General features: G+C 56.4%; 1 protein-coding gene across 1 annotated transcript in view; it reads left to right on the forward strand.

The window, feature by feature from the left end:
- The window catches only part of slc1a7b (solute carrier family 1 member 7b), a 138,844-nt gene extending 122,743 nt beyond the window's left edge, over positions 1–16,101 (forward strand). The window contains exons 10-11 of the mRNA XM_064933238.1: positions 680–779; positions 15,829–16,101. Coding sequence (XP_064789310.1) covers positions 680–779; positions 15,829–16,101 — 373 coding nt within the window. The remainder of the gene's footprint in view (positions 1–679; positions 780–15,828) is intronic.
- The last annotated feature ends 284 nt before the right edge of the window (positions 16,102–16,385 follow it).

The raw sequence follows: 16,385 nt of genomic DNA on the forward strand, positions 1-16,385 counted from the left end.
ATGCTTAGTGGAGTCTTGGTCCTCCAGAAAGTGCAGAGCATTAGCAACACTTTTGCAGTTTTTCATTATATATTTTTTTTTTAAACAGTGAAACTATAAATGAGTAGATGTGTTCTTTACCCAAATACATTTCAATTCTGTATTGATTTGTGATAAAGTTCCCACTTTGTTTGTGAACGTCTTCATATAAACTAACACAAACACAGAGTCTTGTACAGCTTGCCTTGTGGGGACACACAATTCAGTCCCATTCAAAATCCTATTTTCCCTAACCCCTAATCCTAACCCTAACCCTAAACCTAACCCTAACCCATACTCTTACCCTTACCCTAACCATAACCCTAACCCTAACCCTAACCTTAACCCAAAAAACCTAACCTTAAACCTAACCCTAAATCCTAACCCTAAATCTATCCCTAGCTCCTAACCCTAACCTTAACCTAATTCTAACCCTAAGACTAATTCTAAACTTAACCCAAAACCCCCTAGAAATAGCATTTGACCATTTGACATTTGAACTCTCTCAAATCACCATATATATACACACACACACACACACACACACACACACACACACACACACACACACACACACACACACACACACACACACACACACACACACACACACACTCCTCTTATTCTAAACCTGTCTTTCCTGCTCCTCTCCTGCTTCCAGAGACAGATTCCGGACCATGGTGAATGTTATGGGGGATGCGTTGGCCACAGGTATCATGGCCCATATCTGCAGAAAAGACTTTATCAAGGAAGGAGATGGTGTGAGTATCTGCCTGTCTTATACCCTTTTCACACTAGTGTACTGAGCCGAGTCGCCCTGTGCTGAGCAGAGCCGTATTGTGCTGAGCCAAGCCGTCCTGTGCTGAGCAGAGCCGTATTGTGCTGAGCCAAGCCGTCCTGTGCTGAGCAGAGCCGTATTGTGCTGAGCAGAGCCGTATTGTGCTGAGCCAAGCCGTCCTGTGCTGAGCAGAGCCGTCCTGTGCTGAGCAGAGCCGTATTGTGCTGAGCCAAGCCGTCCTGTGCTGAGCAGAGCCGTATTGTGCTGAGCCAAGCCGTCCTGTGCTGAGCAGAGCCGTATTGTGCTGAGCAGAGCCGTATTGTGCTGAGCCAAGCCGTATTGTGCTGAGCAGAGCCGTATTGTGCTGAGCAGAGCCGAATTGTGCTGAGCAGAGCGGTATTGTGCTGAGCAGAGCCGAATTGTGCTGAGCAGAGCCGTATTGTGCTGAGCAGAGCCGTATTGTGCTGAGCAGAGCCGTATTGTGCTGAGCAGAGCCGAATTGTGCTGAGCAGAGCCGTATTGTGCTGAGCAGAGCCGTATTGTGCTGAGCAGAGCCGTATTGTGCTGAGCAGAGCCGTATTGTGCTGAGCAGAGCCGTATTGTGCTGAGCAGAGCCGTATTGTGCTGAGCAGAGCCGTATTGTGCTGAGCAGAGCCGTATTGTGCTGATCAGAGCCGTATTGTGCTGAGCAGAGCCGTATTGTGCTGAGCAAAGCCGACCTGTGCTGAGCCAAGCCGTCCTGTGCTGAGCAGAGCGGTATTGTGCTGAGCCAAGCCGTCCAGTGCTGAGCAGAGCCGTATTGTGCTGAGCAGAGCCGTATTGTGCTGAGCAGAGCCGTATTGTGCTGAACTGAGCCGTATTGTGCTGAGCAGAGCCGTATTGTGCTGAGCAGAGCCGTATTGTGCTGAGCCAAGCCGTCCTGTGCTGAGCAGAGCCGTATTGTGCTGAGCAGAGCCTTATTGTGCTGAGCCAAGCCGTCCTGTGCTGAGCAGAGCCGTATTGTGCTGAGCAGAGCCGTATTGTGCTGAGCAGAGCCGTATTGTGCTGAGCAGAGCCGTATTGTGCTGAGCAGAGCCGTCCTGTGCTGAGCAGAGCCGTATTGTGCTGAGCAGAGCCGTATTGTGCTGAGCAGAGCCGTGTGCTGAGCAGAGCCGTGTGCTGAGCAGAGCCGTATTGTGCTGAGCAGAGCCGTATTGTGCTGAGCAGAGCCGTATTGTGCTGAGCAGAGCCGTATTGTGCTGAGCAGAGCCGTCCTGTGCTGAGCAGAGCCGTCCTGTGCTGAGCAGAGCCGTATTGTGCTGAGCAGAGCCGTATTGTGCTGAGCAGAGCCGTATTGTGCTGAGCAGAGCCGTATTGTGCTGAGCAGAGCCGTATTGTGCTGAGCAGAGCCGTATTGTGCTGAGCAGAGCCATATTGTGCAGAGCAGAGCCGTATTGTGCTGAGCCAAGCCGTCCTGTGCTGAGCAGAGCCGTATTGTGCTGAGCAGAGCCGTATTGTGCTGAGCAGAGCCGTATTGTGCTGAGCAGAGCCGTATTGTGCTGAGCAGAGCCGTATTGTGCTGAGCCAATCCGTCCTGTGCTGAGCCAAGCCGTCCTGTGCTGAGCAGAGCCGTATTGTGCTGAGCAGAGCCGTATTGTGCTGAGCAGAGCCGTATTGTGCTGAGCAGAGCCGTATTGTGCTGAGCAGAGCCGTATTGTGCTGAGCCAAGCCGTCCTGTGCTGAGCAGAGCCGTATTGTGCTGAGCAGAGCCGTATTGTGCTGAACCAAGCCGTCCTGTGCTGAGCCAAGCCGTCCTGTGCTGAGCAGAGCCGTATTGTGCTGAGCAGAGCCGTATTGTGCTGAGCAGAGCCGTATTGTGCTGAGCCAAGCCGTCCTGTGCTGAGCCAAGCCGTCCTGTGCTGAGCAGAGCCGTATTGTGCTGAGCCAAGCCGTCCTGTGCTGAGCAGAGCCGTATTGTGCTGAGCAGAGCCGTATTGTGCTGAGCAGAGCCTTATTGTGCTGAGCCAAGCCGTCCTGTGCTGAGCAGAGCCGTATTGTGCTGAGCAGAGCCGTATTGTGCTGAGCAGAGCCGTGTGCTGAGCAGAGCCGTATTGTGCTGAGCCGAGCCGTCCTGTGCTGAGCAGAGCCGTATTGTGCTGAGCAGAGCCGTAGCAGAGCCGTGTGCTGAGCAGAGCCGTATTGTGCTGAGCAGAGCCGTATTGTGCTGAGCCGAGCCGTCCTGTGCTGAGCAGAGCCGTATTGTGCTGAGCAGAGCCGTATTGTGCTGAGCAGAGCCGTATTGTGCTGAGCAGAGCCGTATTGTGCTGAGCAGAGCCGTATTGTGCTGAGCAGAGCCGTATTGTGCTGAGCAGAGCCGTATTGTGCTGAGCAGAGCCGTATTGTGCTGAGCCAAGCCGTCCTGTGCTGAGCAGAGCCGTATTGTGCTGAGCAGAGCCGTATTGTGCTGAGCAGCAGAGTGCTGAGCAGAGCGTATTGTGCTGAGCAGAGCCAGAGCCGTATTGTGCTGAGCAGAGCCGTATTGTGCTGAGCAGAGCCGTATTGTGCTGAGCAGAGCCGTATTGTGCTGAGCAGAGCAGAGCCGTGTGCTGAGCCAAGCCGTCCTGTGCTGAGCAGAGCCGTATTGTGCTGAGCAGAGCCGTCCTGTGCTGAGCAGAGCCGTATTGTGCTGAGCAGAGCCGTATTGTGCTGAGCAGAGCCGTCCTGTGCTGAGCAGAGCCGTCCTGTGCTGAGCAGAGCCGCCGTCCTGTGCTGAGCAGAGCCGTATTGTGCTGAGCAGAGCCGTCCTGTGCTGAGCAGAGCCGTATTGTGCTGAGCAGAGCCGTAGTGCTGAGCAGAGCCGTGTGTGCTGAGCAGAGCCGTATGTGCTGAGCCAGCCGTCCTGTGCTGAGCAGAGCCGTATTGTGCTGAGCAGAGCCGAGCAGAGCCGTGTGCTGAGCAGAGCCGTATTGTGCTGAGCAGAGCCGTATTGTGCTGAGCAGAGCCGTGATTCCTGTGCTGAGCAGAGCCGTGCTGAGCAGAGCCGTGTGCTGAGCAGAGCCGTATTGTGCTGAGCCAGCCTGTGCTGAGCAGAGCCGTATTGTGCTGAGCAGAGCCGTGTGTGCTGAGCAGAGCCGTATTGTGCTGAGCAGAGCCGTATTGTGCTGAGCCAAGCCGTCCTGTGCTGAGCAGAGCCTGTGTGCTGAGCAGAGCTGAGCAGAGCCGTATTGTGCTGAGCAGAGCCGTATTGTGCTGAGCAGAGCCGTCCTGTGCTGAGCCAAGCCGTCCTGTGCTGAGCAGAGCCGTATTGTGCTGAGCAGAGCCGTATTGTGCTGAGCAGAGCCGTGCTGCTGAGCAGAGCCGTATTGTGCTGAGCAGAGCCGTATTGTGCTGAGCAGAGCCGTCCTGTGCTGAGCAGAGCCGTATTGTGCTTGTGTGCTGAGCAGAGCCGTATTGTGCTGAGCAGAGCCGTATTGTGCTGAGCAGAGCCGTATTGTGCTGAGCAGAGCCGTATTGTGCTGAGCAGAGCCGTATTGTGCTGAGCAGAGCCGTATTGTGCTGAGCAGAGCCTGTGCTGAGCAGAGCCGTATTGTGCTGAGCAGAGCCGTATTGTGCTGAGCAGAGCCGTATGTGCTGAGCAGAGCCGTATTGTGCTGAGCAGAGCCGTATTGTGCTGAGCAGAGCCGTATTGTGCTGAGCAGAGCCGTCCTGTGCTGAGCAGAGCCGTCCTGTGCTGAGCAGAGCCGTGTGTGCTGAGCAGAGCCGTCCTGTGCTGAGCAGAGCCGTGTGCTGAGCAGAGCCGTATTGCTGAGCAGAGCCGTATTGTGCTGAGCAGAGCCGTATTGTGCTGAGCCAAGCCGTCCTGTGCTGAGCAGAGCCGTATTGTGCTGAGCAGAGCCGTATTGTGCTGAGCAGAGCCGTATTGTGCTGAGCAGAGCCGTATTGTGCTGAGCCGAGCCGTCCTGTGCTGAGCAGAGCCGTATTGTGCTGAGCAGAGCCGTCCTGTGCTGAGCAGAGCCGTACGCTGAGCAGAGCCGTGTGCTGAGCAGAGCCGTATTGTGCTGAGCAGAGCCGTATTGTGCTGAGCAGAGCCGTCCTGTGCTGAGCAGAGCCGTATTGTGCTGAGCAGAGCCGTATTGTGCTGAGCAGAGCCGTATTGTGCTGAGCAGAGCCGTATTGTGCTGAGCAGAGCCGTATTGTGCTGAGCAGAGCCGTCCTGTGCTGAGCAGAGCCGTATTGTGCTGAGCAGAGCCGTATTGTGCTGAGCCAAGCCGTCCTGTGCTGAGCAGAGCCGTATTGTGCTGAGCAGAGCCGTATTGTGCTGAGCAGAGCCGTATTGTGCTGAGCAGAGCCGTATTGTGCTGAGCAGAGCCGTCCTGTGCTGAGCAGAGCCGTCCTGTGCAGAGCCGTGTGCTGAGCAGAGCCGTATTGTGCTGAGCAGAGCCGTCCTGTGCTGAGCAGAGCCGTCGTGTGCTGAGCAGAGCTGTGCTGAGCAGAGCCGTATTGTGCTGAGCAGAGCCGTTGTGCTGAGCAGAGCCGTATTGTGCTGAGCAGAGCCGTATTGTGCTGAGCAGAGCCGTCCAGAGCCGTGTGCTGAGCAGAGCCGTCCTGTGCTGAGCAGAGCCGTGCTGATTGTGCTGAGCAGAGCCGTATTGTGCTGAGCAGAGCCGTCCTGTGCTGAGCAGAGCCGTATTGTGCTGAGCAGAGCCGTATTGTGCTGAGCAGAGCCGTATTGTGCTGAGCAGAGCCGTATTGTGCTGAGCAGAGCCGTGTGCTGCAGAGCCGTATTGTGCTGAGCAGAGCCGTATTGTGCTGAGCAGAGCCGTATTGTGCTGAGCAGAGCCGTCTGAGCAGAGCCGTGTGCTGAGCAGAGCCGTATTGTGCTGAGCAGAGCCGTATTGTGCTGAGCAGAGCCGTAGCAGAGCCGTTGTGCTGAGCAGAGCCGTATTGTGCTGAGCAGAGCCGTATTGTGCTGAGCAGAGCCGTCCTGTGCTGAGCCAGAGCCGTCCTGTGCTGAGCAGAGCCGTATGTGCTGAGCAGAGCCGTATTGTGCTGAGCAGAGCCGTATTGTGCTGAGCAGAGCCGTATTGTGCTGAGCAGAGCCGTATTGTGCTGAGCAGAGCCGTCCTGTGCTGAGCAGAGCCGTCCTGTGCTGAGCAGAGCCGTATTGTGCTGAGCAGAGCCGTATTGTGCTGAGCCGAGCCGTCCTGTGCTGAGCAGAGCCGTATTGTGCTGAGCAGAGCCGTATTGTGCTGAGCAGAGCCATATTGTGCTGAGCAGAGCCGTATTGTGCTGAGCAGCAGAGCCGTCCTGTGCTGAGCAGAGCCGTATTGTGCTGAGCAGAGCCGCAGCAGAGCCGTGTGCTGAGCCAGAGCCGTCCTGTGCTGAGCCAAGCCGTCCTGTGCTGAGCAGAGCCGTATTGTGCTGAGCAGAGCCGTATGAGCAGAGCCGTATTGTGCTGAGCAGAGCCGTATTGTGCTGAGCAGAGCCGTCCTGTGCTGAGCAGAGCCGTCCTGTGCCGTCCTGTGAGCAGAGCCGAGCCCGTGTGCTGAGCAGAGCCGTATTGTGCTGAGCAGAGCCGTATTGTGCTGAGCAGAGCCGTATTGTGCTGAGCAGAGCCGTAGTGCTGAGCAGAGCCGTCCTGTGCTGAGCAGAGCCGTATTGTGCTGAGCAGAGCCGTATTGTGCTGAGCAGAGCCGTATTGTGCTGAGCAGAGCCGTATTGTGCTGAGCAGAGCCGTATTGTGCTGAGCAGAGCCGTATTGTGCTGAGCAGAGCCGTCCTGTGCTGAGCAGAGCCGTATTGTGCTGAGCAGAGCCGTCCTGTGCTGAGCAGAGCCGTATTGTGCTGAGCAGAGCCGTATTGTGCTGAGCCCGTCCTGTGCTGAGCAGAGCCGTATTGTGCTGAGCCAAGAGTCAGCAGAGCCGTATTGTGCTGAGCAGAGCCGTATTGTGCTGAGCAGAGCCGTGTGCTGAGCAGAGCCGTGTGCTGAGCAGAGCCGTATTGTGCTGAGCAGAGCCGTATTGTGCTGAGCAGAGCCGTATTGTGCTGAGCAGAGCCGTATTGTGCTGAGCAGAGCCGTATTGTGCTGAGCCAAGCCGTCCTGTGCTGAGCAGAGCCGTATTGTGCTGAGCAGAGCCGTATTGTGCTGCAGAGCCGTATTGTGCTGAGCAGAGCTGAGCAGAGCCGTATTGTGCTGAGCAGAGCCGTATTGTGCTGAGCAGAGCCGTATTGTGCTGAGCAGAGCCGTATTGTGCTGAGCAGAGCCGTATTGTGCTGAGCAGAGCCGTCAGTGCTGAGCCAAGCCGTCCTGTGCTGAGCAGAGCCGTATTGTGCTGAGCAGAGCCGTATTGTGCTGAGCAGAGCCGTATTGTGCTGAGCAGAGCCGTATTGTGCTGAGCAGAGCCGTATTGCCAGAGCCGTCCTGTGCTGAGCAGAGCCGTATTGTGCTGAGCAGAGCCGTATTGTGCTGAGCAGAGCCTGAGCAGAGCCTGTGCTGAGCAGAGCCGTATTGTGCTGAGCAGAGCCGTCCTGTGCTGAGCAGAGCCGTATTGTGCTGAGCCGTATTGTGCTGAGCCAAGCCTGTGCTGAGCAGAGCCGTATTGTGCTGAGCAGAGCCGTATTGTGCTGAGCCAGAGCCGTCCTGTGCTGAGCAGAGCCGTGTGTGCTGAGCAGAGCCGTGTGCTGAGCAGAGCCGTCCAGAGCCGTGTGCTGAGCAGAGCCGTATTGTGCTGAGCAGAGCCGTATGTGCTGAGCAGAGCCGTGTGCTGAGCAGAGCCGTTGTGCTGAGCAGAGCCGTTGTGCTGAGCAGAGCCGTATTGTGCTGAGCAGAGCCGTATTGTGCTGAGCAGAGCCGTGCTGAGCAGAGCCGTATGTGCTGAGCAGAGCCCGTATGTGCTGAGCAGAGCCGTATTGTGCTGAGCAGAGCCGTATTGTGCTGAGCAGAGCCGTATTGTGCTGAGCAGAGCCGTATTGTGCTGAGCCAAGCCGTCCTGTGCTGAGCAGAGCCGTAGAGCAGAGCCGTATTGTGCTGTGCTGAGCAGAGCCGTATTGTGCTGAGCAGAGCCGTATTGTGCTGAGCAGAGCCGTATTGTGCTGAGCAGAGCCGTATTGTGCTGAGCAGAGCCAAGCTGAGCAAGCCGTCCTGTGCTGAGCAGAGCCGTATTGTGCTGAGCAGAGCCGTATTGTGCTGAGCAGAGCCGTCCTGTGCTGAGCCAGAGCCGTCCTGTGCTGAGCAGAGCCGTATTGTGCTGAGCAGAGCCATTGTGCTGAGCCAAGCCGTATGTGCTGAGCAGAGCCGTATTGTGCTGAGCAGAGCCGTCCTGTGCTGAGCAGAGCCGTCCTGTGCTGAGCCGAGCCGTATTGTGCTGAGCCAGAGCCGTCCTGTGCTGAGCAGAGCCGTATTGTGCTGAGCAGAGCCGTATTGTGCTGAGCCAAGCCGTCCTGTGCTGAGCAGAGCCGTATTGTGCTGAGCAGAGCCGTCCTGTGCTGAGCAGAGCCGTATTGTGCTGAGCAGAGCCGTCCTGTGCTGAGCAGAGCCGTATTGTGCTGAGCCAGAGCCGTCCTGTGCTGAGCAGAGCCGTATTGTGCTGAGCAGAGCCGTATTGCCTGAGCAGAGCCGTCCTGTGCTGAGCAGAGCCGTATTGTGCTGAGCAGAGCCGTATTGTGCTGAGCAGAGCAGCAGCCGTATTGTGCTGAGCAGAGCCGTATTGTGCTGAGCAGAGCCGTATTGTGCTGAGCCGAGCCGTCCTGTGCTGAGCAGAGCCGTATTGTGCTGAGCAGAGCCGTGTGCTTGTGCTGAGCAGCTGCTGAGCAGAGCCGTATTGTGCTGAGCAGAGCCGTCCTGTGCTGAGCAGAGCCGTATTGTGCTGAGCAGAGCCGTATTGTGCTGAGCAGAGCCGTCCTGTGCTGATGTGTGCTGAGCAGAGCCATATTGTGCTGAGCAGAGCCGTATTGTGCTGAGCCAAGCCGTCCTGTGCTGAGCAGAGCCGTATTGTGCTGAGCAGAGCCGTATTGTGCTGAGCAGAGACGTATTGTGCTGAGCAGAGACGTATTGTGCTGAGCAGAGCCGTATTGTGCTGAGCAGAGCCGTCCTGCTGAGCAGAGCAGAGAGCCGTGTTGTGCTGAGCAGAGCCGTCCTGTGCTGAGCCAAGCCGTATTGTGCTGAGCAGAGCCGTCCTGTGCTGAGCAGAGCCGTATTGTGCTGAGCAGAGCCGTATTGTGCTGAGCAGAGCCGTATTGTGCTGAGCCAAGCCGTCCTGTGCTGAGCAGAGCCGTATTGTGCTGAGCAGAGCCGTCCTGTGCTGAGCAGAGCCGTATTGTGCTGAGCAGAGCCGTATGCTGAGCAGAGCCGTATTGTGCTGAGCAGAGCCGTATTGTGCTGAGCAGAGCCGTATTGTGCTGAGCAGAGCCGTGTGCTGAGCAGAGCCGTATTGTGCTGAGCAGAGCCGTCCTGTGAGCTGAGCCGTCCTGTGCTGAGCAGAGCAAGCAGAGCCTGTGCTGAGCAGAGCCGTATTGTGCTGAGCAGAGCCGTATTGTGCTGAGCAGAGCCGTATTGTGCTGAGCAGAGACGTATTGTGCTGAGCAGAGCCGTATTGTGCTGAGCAGAGCCGTGAGCAGAGCCGTGTGCTGAGCCAAGCCGTGTGCTGAGCAGAGCCGTCCTGTGCTGAGCCAAGCCGTATGTGCTGAGCAGAGCCGTCCTGTGCTGAGCAGAGCCGTATTGTGCTGAGCAGAGCCGTGTGTGCTGAGCAGAGCCGTATTGTGCTGAGCCAGAGCCGTATTGTGCTGAGCAGAGCCGTATGTGCTGAGCAGAGCCGTATTGTGCTGAGCAGAGCCGTCTGTGCTGAGCAGAGCCGTATTGTGCTGAGCAGAGCCGTGTGCTGAGCAGAGCCGTGTGCTGAGCAGAGCCGTATTGTGCTGAGCAGAGCCGTCCTGTGCTGAGCAGAGCCGTATTGTGCTGAGCAGAGCCGTATTGTGCTGAGCAGAGCCGTATTGTGCTGAGCAGAGCCGTCCTGTGCTGAGCAGAGCCGTATTGTGCAGAGCCGTAGCTGAGCAGAGCCGTATTGTGCTGAGCAGAGCCGTATTGTGCTGAGCCCGTCCTGTGCTGAAGCCGTCCTGTGCTGAGCAGAGCCGTAGCCGTGTGCTGAGCAGAGCCAGTATTGTGCTGAGCAGAGCCGTATTGTGCTGAGCAGAGCCGTATTGTGCCAGAGCCGTGTGCTGAGCCAAGCCGTCCTGTGCTGAGCAGAGCCGTATTGTGCTGAGCAGAGCCGTATTGTGCTGAGCAGAGCCGTATTGTGCTGAGCAGAGCCGTATTGTGCTGAGCAGAGCCGTATTGTGCTGAGCAGAGCCGTATTGTGCTGAGCAGAGCCGTATTGTGCTGAGCAGAGCCGTCCAGCAAAGCCGTCCTGTGCTGAGCAGAGCCGTATTCTGCTGAGCAGAGCCGTATTGTGCTGAACCAAGCCGTCCTGTGCTGAGCCAAGCCGTCCTGTGCTGAGCAGAGCCGTATTGTGCTGAGCAGAGCCGTATTGTGCTGAGCAGAGCCGTATTGTGCTGAGCAGAGCCGTATTGTGCTGAGCCAAGCCGTCCTGTGCTGAGCAGAGCCGTATTGTGCTGAGCAGAGCCGTCCTGTGCTGAGCAGAGCCGTATTGTGCTGAGCAGAGCCGTATTGTGCTGAGCAGAGCCGTATTGTGCTGAGCAGAGCCGTATTGTGCTGAGCAGAGCCGTCCTGTGCTGAGCAGAGCCGTATTGTGCTGAGCAGAGCCGTGTGCTGAGCAGAGCCGTGTTGTGCTGAGCAGAGCCAGAGCCGTGTGCTGAGCAGAGCCGTATTGTGCTGAGCAGAGCCGAGCCGTATTGTGCTGAGCAGAGCCGTCCTGTGCTGAGCAGAGCCGTATTGTGCTGAGCAGAGCCGTCCTGTGCTGAGCAGAGCCGTCCTGTGCTGAGCAGAGCCGTATTGTGCTGAGCAGAGCCGTATTGTGCTGAGCAGAGCCGTATTGTGAGCAGAGCCGTATTGTGCTGAGCAGAGCCGTATTGAGCAGAGCCGTGCTGAGCCAAGCCGTCCTGTGCTGAGCAGAGCCGTATTGTGCTGAGCAGAGCCGTCCTGTGCTGAGCAGAGCCGTATTGTGCTGAGCAGAGCCGTGTGCTGAGCAGAGCCGTATTGTGCTGAGCAGAGCCGTATTGTGCTGAGCAGAGCCGTATTGTGCTGAGCAGAGCCGTATTGTGCTGAGCAGAGCCGTATTGTGCTGAGCCAAGCCGTCCTGTGCTGAGCAGAGCCGTATTGTGCTGAGCAGAGCCGTATTGTGCTGAGCAGAGCCGTATTGTGCTGAACCAAGCCGTATTGTGCTGAACAGAGCCGTATTGTGCTGAGCCAAGCCGTCCTGTGCTGAGCCAAGCCGTATTGTGCTGAGCAGAGCCGTATTGTGCTGAGCAAAGCCGTCCTGTGCTGAGCCAAGCCGTATTGTGCTGAGCCAAGCCGTCCTGTGCTGAGCAGAGCCGTCCTGTGCTGAGCCAAGCCGTCCTGTGCTGAGCAGAGCCGTCCTGTGCTGAGCCAAGCCGTCCTGTGCTGAGCAGAGCCGTATTGTGCTGAGCAGAGCCGTCCTGTGCTGAGCCAAGCCGTATTGTGCTGAGCCAAGCCGTATTGTGCTGAGCAGAGCCGTATTGTGCTGAGCAGAGCCGTATTGTGCTGAGCAGAGCCGTATTGTGCTGAGCAGAGCCATATTGTGCTGAGCAGAGCCGTAGCTGAGCCAAGCCGTCCTGTGCTGAGCAGAGCCGTATTGTGCTGAGCAGAGCCGTCCTGTGCTGAGCAGAGCCGTATTGTGCTGAGCAGAGCCGTCCTGTGCTGAGCAGAGCCGTCCTGTGCTGAGCAGAGCCGTATTGTGCTGAGCCAAGCCGTATTGTGCTGAGCAGAGCCGTATTGTGCTGAGCCAAGCCGTCCTGTGCTGAGCCAGAGCCGTATTGTGCTGAGCAGAGCCGTCCTGTGCTGAGCAGAGCCGTACTGAACCAAGCCGTCCTGTGCTGAGCAGAGCCGTATTGTGCTGAGCCAAGCCGTCCTGTGCTGAGCCAAGCCGTGTGCTGAGCAGAGCCGTATTGTGCTGAGCAAAGCCGTACTGTGCTGAGCAGAGCCGTATTGTGCTGAGCCAAGCCGTCCTGTGCTGAGCAGAGCCGTCCTGTGCTGAGCCAAGCCGTCCTGTGCTGAGCAGAGCCGTATTGTGCTGAGCCAAGCCGTCCTGTGCTGAGCAGAGCCGTATTGTGCTGAGCCAGAGCCGTCCTGTGCTGAGCAGAGCCATATTGTGCTGAGCCCAAGCCGTCCTGTGCTGAGCAGAGCCGTATTGTGCTGAGCAGAGCCGTATGTGCTGAGCAGAGCCGTATTGTGCTGAACCAAGCCATCCTGTGCTGAGCAGAGCCGTATTGTGCTGAACCAAGCCGTCCTGTGCTGAGCAGAGCCGTATTGTGCTGAACAGAGTCCTGTGCTGAGCAGAGCCGTATTGTGCTGAACCAAGCCGTCCTGTGCTGAGCAGAGCCATATTGTGCTGAACCAAGCCGTCCTGTGCTGAGCAGAGCCGTATTGTGCTGAACCAAGCCGTCCTGTGCTGAGCAGAGCCGTATTGTGCTGAACCAAGCCGTCCTGTGCTGAGCAGAGCCGTATTGTGCTGAACCAAGCCGTCCTGTGCTGAGCAGAGCCGTATTGTGCTGAACCAAGCCGTCCTGTGCTGAGCAGAGCCGTATTGTGCTGAACAAGCCGTCCTGTGCTGAGCAGAGCCGTATTGTGCTGAACCAGAGCCGTCCTGTGCTGAGCAGAGCCGTATTGTGCTGAACCAAGCCGTCCTGTGCTGAGCAGAGCCATATTGTGCTGAACCAAGCCGTCCTGTGCTGAGCAGAGCCGTATTGTGCTGAACCAGAGCCGTCCTGTGCTGAGCAGAGCCGTAAGCCACCCTGTGCTGAGTGCTGAAGCCGTCCTGTGCTGAGCAGAGCCGTATTGTGCTGAACCAAGCCGTCCTGTGCTGAGCAGAGCCGTATTGTGCTGAACAGAGCCGTATTGTGCTGAGCAGAGCCGTATTGTGCTGAACCAAGCCGTCCTGTGCTGAGCAGAGCCGTATTGTGCTGAACCAAGCCGTCCTGTGCTGAGCAGAGCCGTATTGTGCTGAGCAAGCCGTCCTGTGCTGAGCAGAGCCGTCCTGTGCTGAGCCAAGCCGTATTGTGCTGAACCAAGCCGTCCTGTGCTGAGCAGAGCCGTATTGTGCTGAACCAAGCCGTCCTGTGCTGAGCAGAGCCGTATTGTGCTGAGCCAAGCCGTCCTGTGCTGAGCAGAGCCGTATTGTGCTGAGCAGAGCCGTCCTGTGCTGAGCAGAGCCGTATTGTGCTGAACCAAGCCGTCCTGTGCTGAGCAGAGCCATATTGTGCTGAGCCAAGCCGTCCTGTGCTGAGCAGAGCCGTCCTGTGCTGAGCCAAGCCTTCCTGTGAGCAGAGCCGTATTGAGCTGAACAAGCCGTCCCTGTGCTGAGCCAAGCCGTACTGAGCCAAGTGCCCTGTGCTGAGCAGAGCCGTATTGTGCTGAACAGAGCCGTCCTGTGCTGAGCAGAGCCGTATTGTGCTGAACCAAGCCGTCCTGTGCTGAGCAGAGCCGTATTGTGCTGAACAGAGCCGTCCTGTGCTGAGCAGAGCCGTATTGTGCTGAACCAAGCCGTCCTGTGCTGAGCCGAGCCGTATTGTGCTGAGCCAAGCCGTATTGTGCTGAGCAGAGCCGTATTGTGCTGAGCAGAGCCGTCCTGTGCTGAGCAGAGCCATATTGTGCTGAACCAAGCCGTCCTGTGCTGAGCAGAGCCGTATTGTGCTGAACCAAGCCGTCCTGTGCTGAGCAGAGCCATATTGTGCTGAGCAGAGCCGTATTGTGCTGAGCAGAGCTGTATTGTGCTGAACCAAGCCGTCCTGTGCTGAGCAGAGCCGTATTGTGCTGAGCAGAGCCGTATTGTGCTGAGCAGAGCCGTATTGTGCTGAGCAGAGCCGTATTGTGCTGAGCAGAGCCGTATTGTGCTGAGCAGAGCCGTATTGTGCTGAACCAAGCCGTCCTGTGCTGAGCAGAGCCGTATTGTGCTGAGCAGAGCCGTATTGTGCTGAGCAGAGCCGTATTGTGCTGAACCAAGCCGTATTGTGCTTAGCAGAGCCGTATTGTGCTGAGCCAAGCCGTCCTGTGCTGAGCAGAGCCGTATTGTGCTGAGCAGAGCCGTATTGTGCTGAGCAGAGCCGTCCTGTGCTGAGCCAAGCCGTATTGTGCTGAGCCAAGCCGTCCTGTGCTGAGCAGAGCCGTCCTGTGCTGAGCCAAGCCGTCCTGTGCTGAGCAGAGCCGTATTGTGCTGAGCCAAGCCGTCCTGTGCTGAGCAGAGCCGTATTGTGCTGAGCAGAGCCGTCCTGTGCTGAGCCAAGCCGTATTGTGCTGAGCCAAGCCGTCCTGTGCTGAGCAGAGCCGTATTGTGCTGAGCCAAGCCGTCCTGTGCTGAGCCAAGCCGTCCTGTGCTGAGCCAAGCCTTCCTGTGCTGAGCCAAGCCGTCCTGTGCTGAGCCAAGCCGCCCTGTACTGAGCCAAGTCGCCCTGTGCTGAGCAGAGCCGTATTGTGCTGAACCAAGCCGTCCTGTGCTGAGCAGAGCCGTATTGTGCTGAACCAAGCCGTCCTGTGCTGAGCAGAGCCGTATTGTGCTGAACCAAGCCGTCCTGTGCTGAGCAGAGCCGTATTGTGCTGAACCAAGCCGTCCTGTGCTGAGCAGAGCCATATTGTGCTGAACCAAGCCACCCTGTGCTGAGCAGAGCCGTATTGTGCTGAACCAAGCCGTCCTGTGCTGAGCAGAGCCATATTGTGCTGAACCAAGCTGTCCTGTGCTGAGCAGAGCCGTATTGTGCTGAACCAAGCCGTCCTGTGCTGAGCAGAGCCATATTGTGCTGAACCAAGCCACCCTGTGCTGAGCAGAGCCGTATTGTGCTGAACCAAGCCGTCCTGTGCTGAGCAGAGCCATATTGTGCTGAACCAAGCTGTCCTGTGCTGAGCAGAGCCGTATTGTGCTGAACCAAGCCGTCCTGTGCTGAGCAGAGCCATATTGTGCTGAACCAAGCTGTCCTGTGCTGAGCAGAGCCGTATTGTGCTGAACCAAGCCGTCCTGTGCTGAGCAGAGCCGTATTGTGCTGAACCAAGCCGTCCTGTGCTGAGCAGAGCCGTATTGTGCTGAACTGAGACCTACTGTGCTGAGGCTGTCGGCACTGTCATGCCGAGGCGTACTGTGCTTCGGATATTTTATTTTCCAGCATGGTTCCAGCAACAATAGCCAGCACAGTACGGCTCAGCTTGGCTTGGCTCATTAGTGTTACTATACCAGTTGCCATCATGGAACTTAGCTAGTTCCCCACAGAGTCCAACTCCTGTCAAATTCAGCTTCCCCAGGAAGAGAGCTGAGGGCAAGACACACTGAGTAACCTGGCTGCTATATCCAATTGTCCCACTCTGCTGGATGTTAATGCTATGGCTCAGAGCTCAGAGCTACATGACTGTAGTCTGTCAACAACAATAGTGTGAATATCTGACTTTACTGCTTTATCAGGAATCGTAATTTGTTATGTAAAAAAAAAACAGTTAATTTTTTCATTTTGAATTCAGGGAGACATTTTGACAAGGCCAAGGTTCTTGTTTTCTAGTTGAAAACCTTGCAAACCTTTTTCCTTTACAAAAATAGACTGATGGGCTTATCATGATGTACATTCTTTTTCAACACAAATTGATAAGCTAGAGACTCACTCACTATGTTTTGTATGAGGCATGTCTGGAAACATTTGACTGATAATGTCTATCTATATGCCTCTACATTTTTCACCATCTGTACCTTAATCCATCTACCTCTCACCCTTTCCCTTTCTCCCTCTCTCTCTCTCGCGCTTTCTTTCAATCTCTCCCCATCCTACCTGTCTCTTGCTCTCTCTCTCTCTGTCTCTCTCTCTCTCTCCCTCTCTTTCTCTCTCTCTCTCCCTCTATTTCCATTGCTCCTTCTTTCTCTCTCCTTCTCCCCCCCCCCTCTCCCCTAGGTGCCTCTGATCTGTGAGACCAAGCCCATGATAAACATCCAGCAGCACATGAACTGTGAGAACAACAACGGTAGCTACCAGCCACCTCCCCAGTGCTCAGGGGTCAAACCAGATGCCTTCCCCCCCGACGTTGCCCGCCTCATGCAGTTGGAGGAAGGGGTGCGGCCCCCGCCCCCTCCAGAGAGGAAAAAGCCCCCTGTGCCTCCCAGGCAGCTGAAGAAGGATAAGGACCACTGTGCCATTGACATGAATGGCCTGGAAACCAACGTATAGGTCCCATACCTCACCTCACATCACCACCACTCATCCCAGCAGGACTGATGTGGAAAGCTCCACAGTCCATCACCAGTTGGAGGCGTTCTCGTGGTTCAGTCTCGTGGTTCAGTACATCGGAATGAAAGGCCAACGCCACTGGAACTTATAGAGGTGAAGATTAATGAATAGATGAACAGAAAGAGCAACGATGGATCCCATCTTATTTTTTATTGTTATTGTTGACTGATCGAGTCACTCATTTTCATTTTCTGTTTTGTTTGTGAGAAACGTGAGATTTATGA

Source organism: Oncorhynchus masou, chromosome 24 (genome assembly GCF_036934945.1).
Source record: "Oncorhynchus masou masou isolate Uvic2021 chromosome 24, UVic_Omas_1.1, whole genome shotgun sequence".
In the NCBI taxonomy this organism is placed as follows: domain Eukaryota; kingdom Metazoa; phylum Chordata; class Actinopteri; order Salmoniformes; family Salmonidae; genus Oncorhynchus; species Oncorhynchus masou.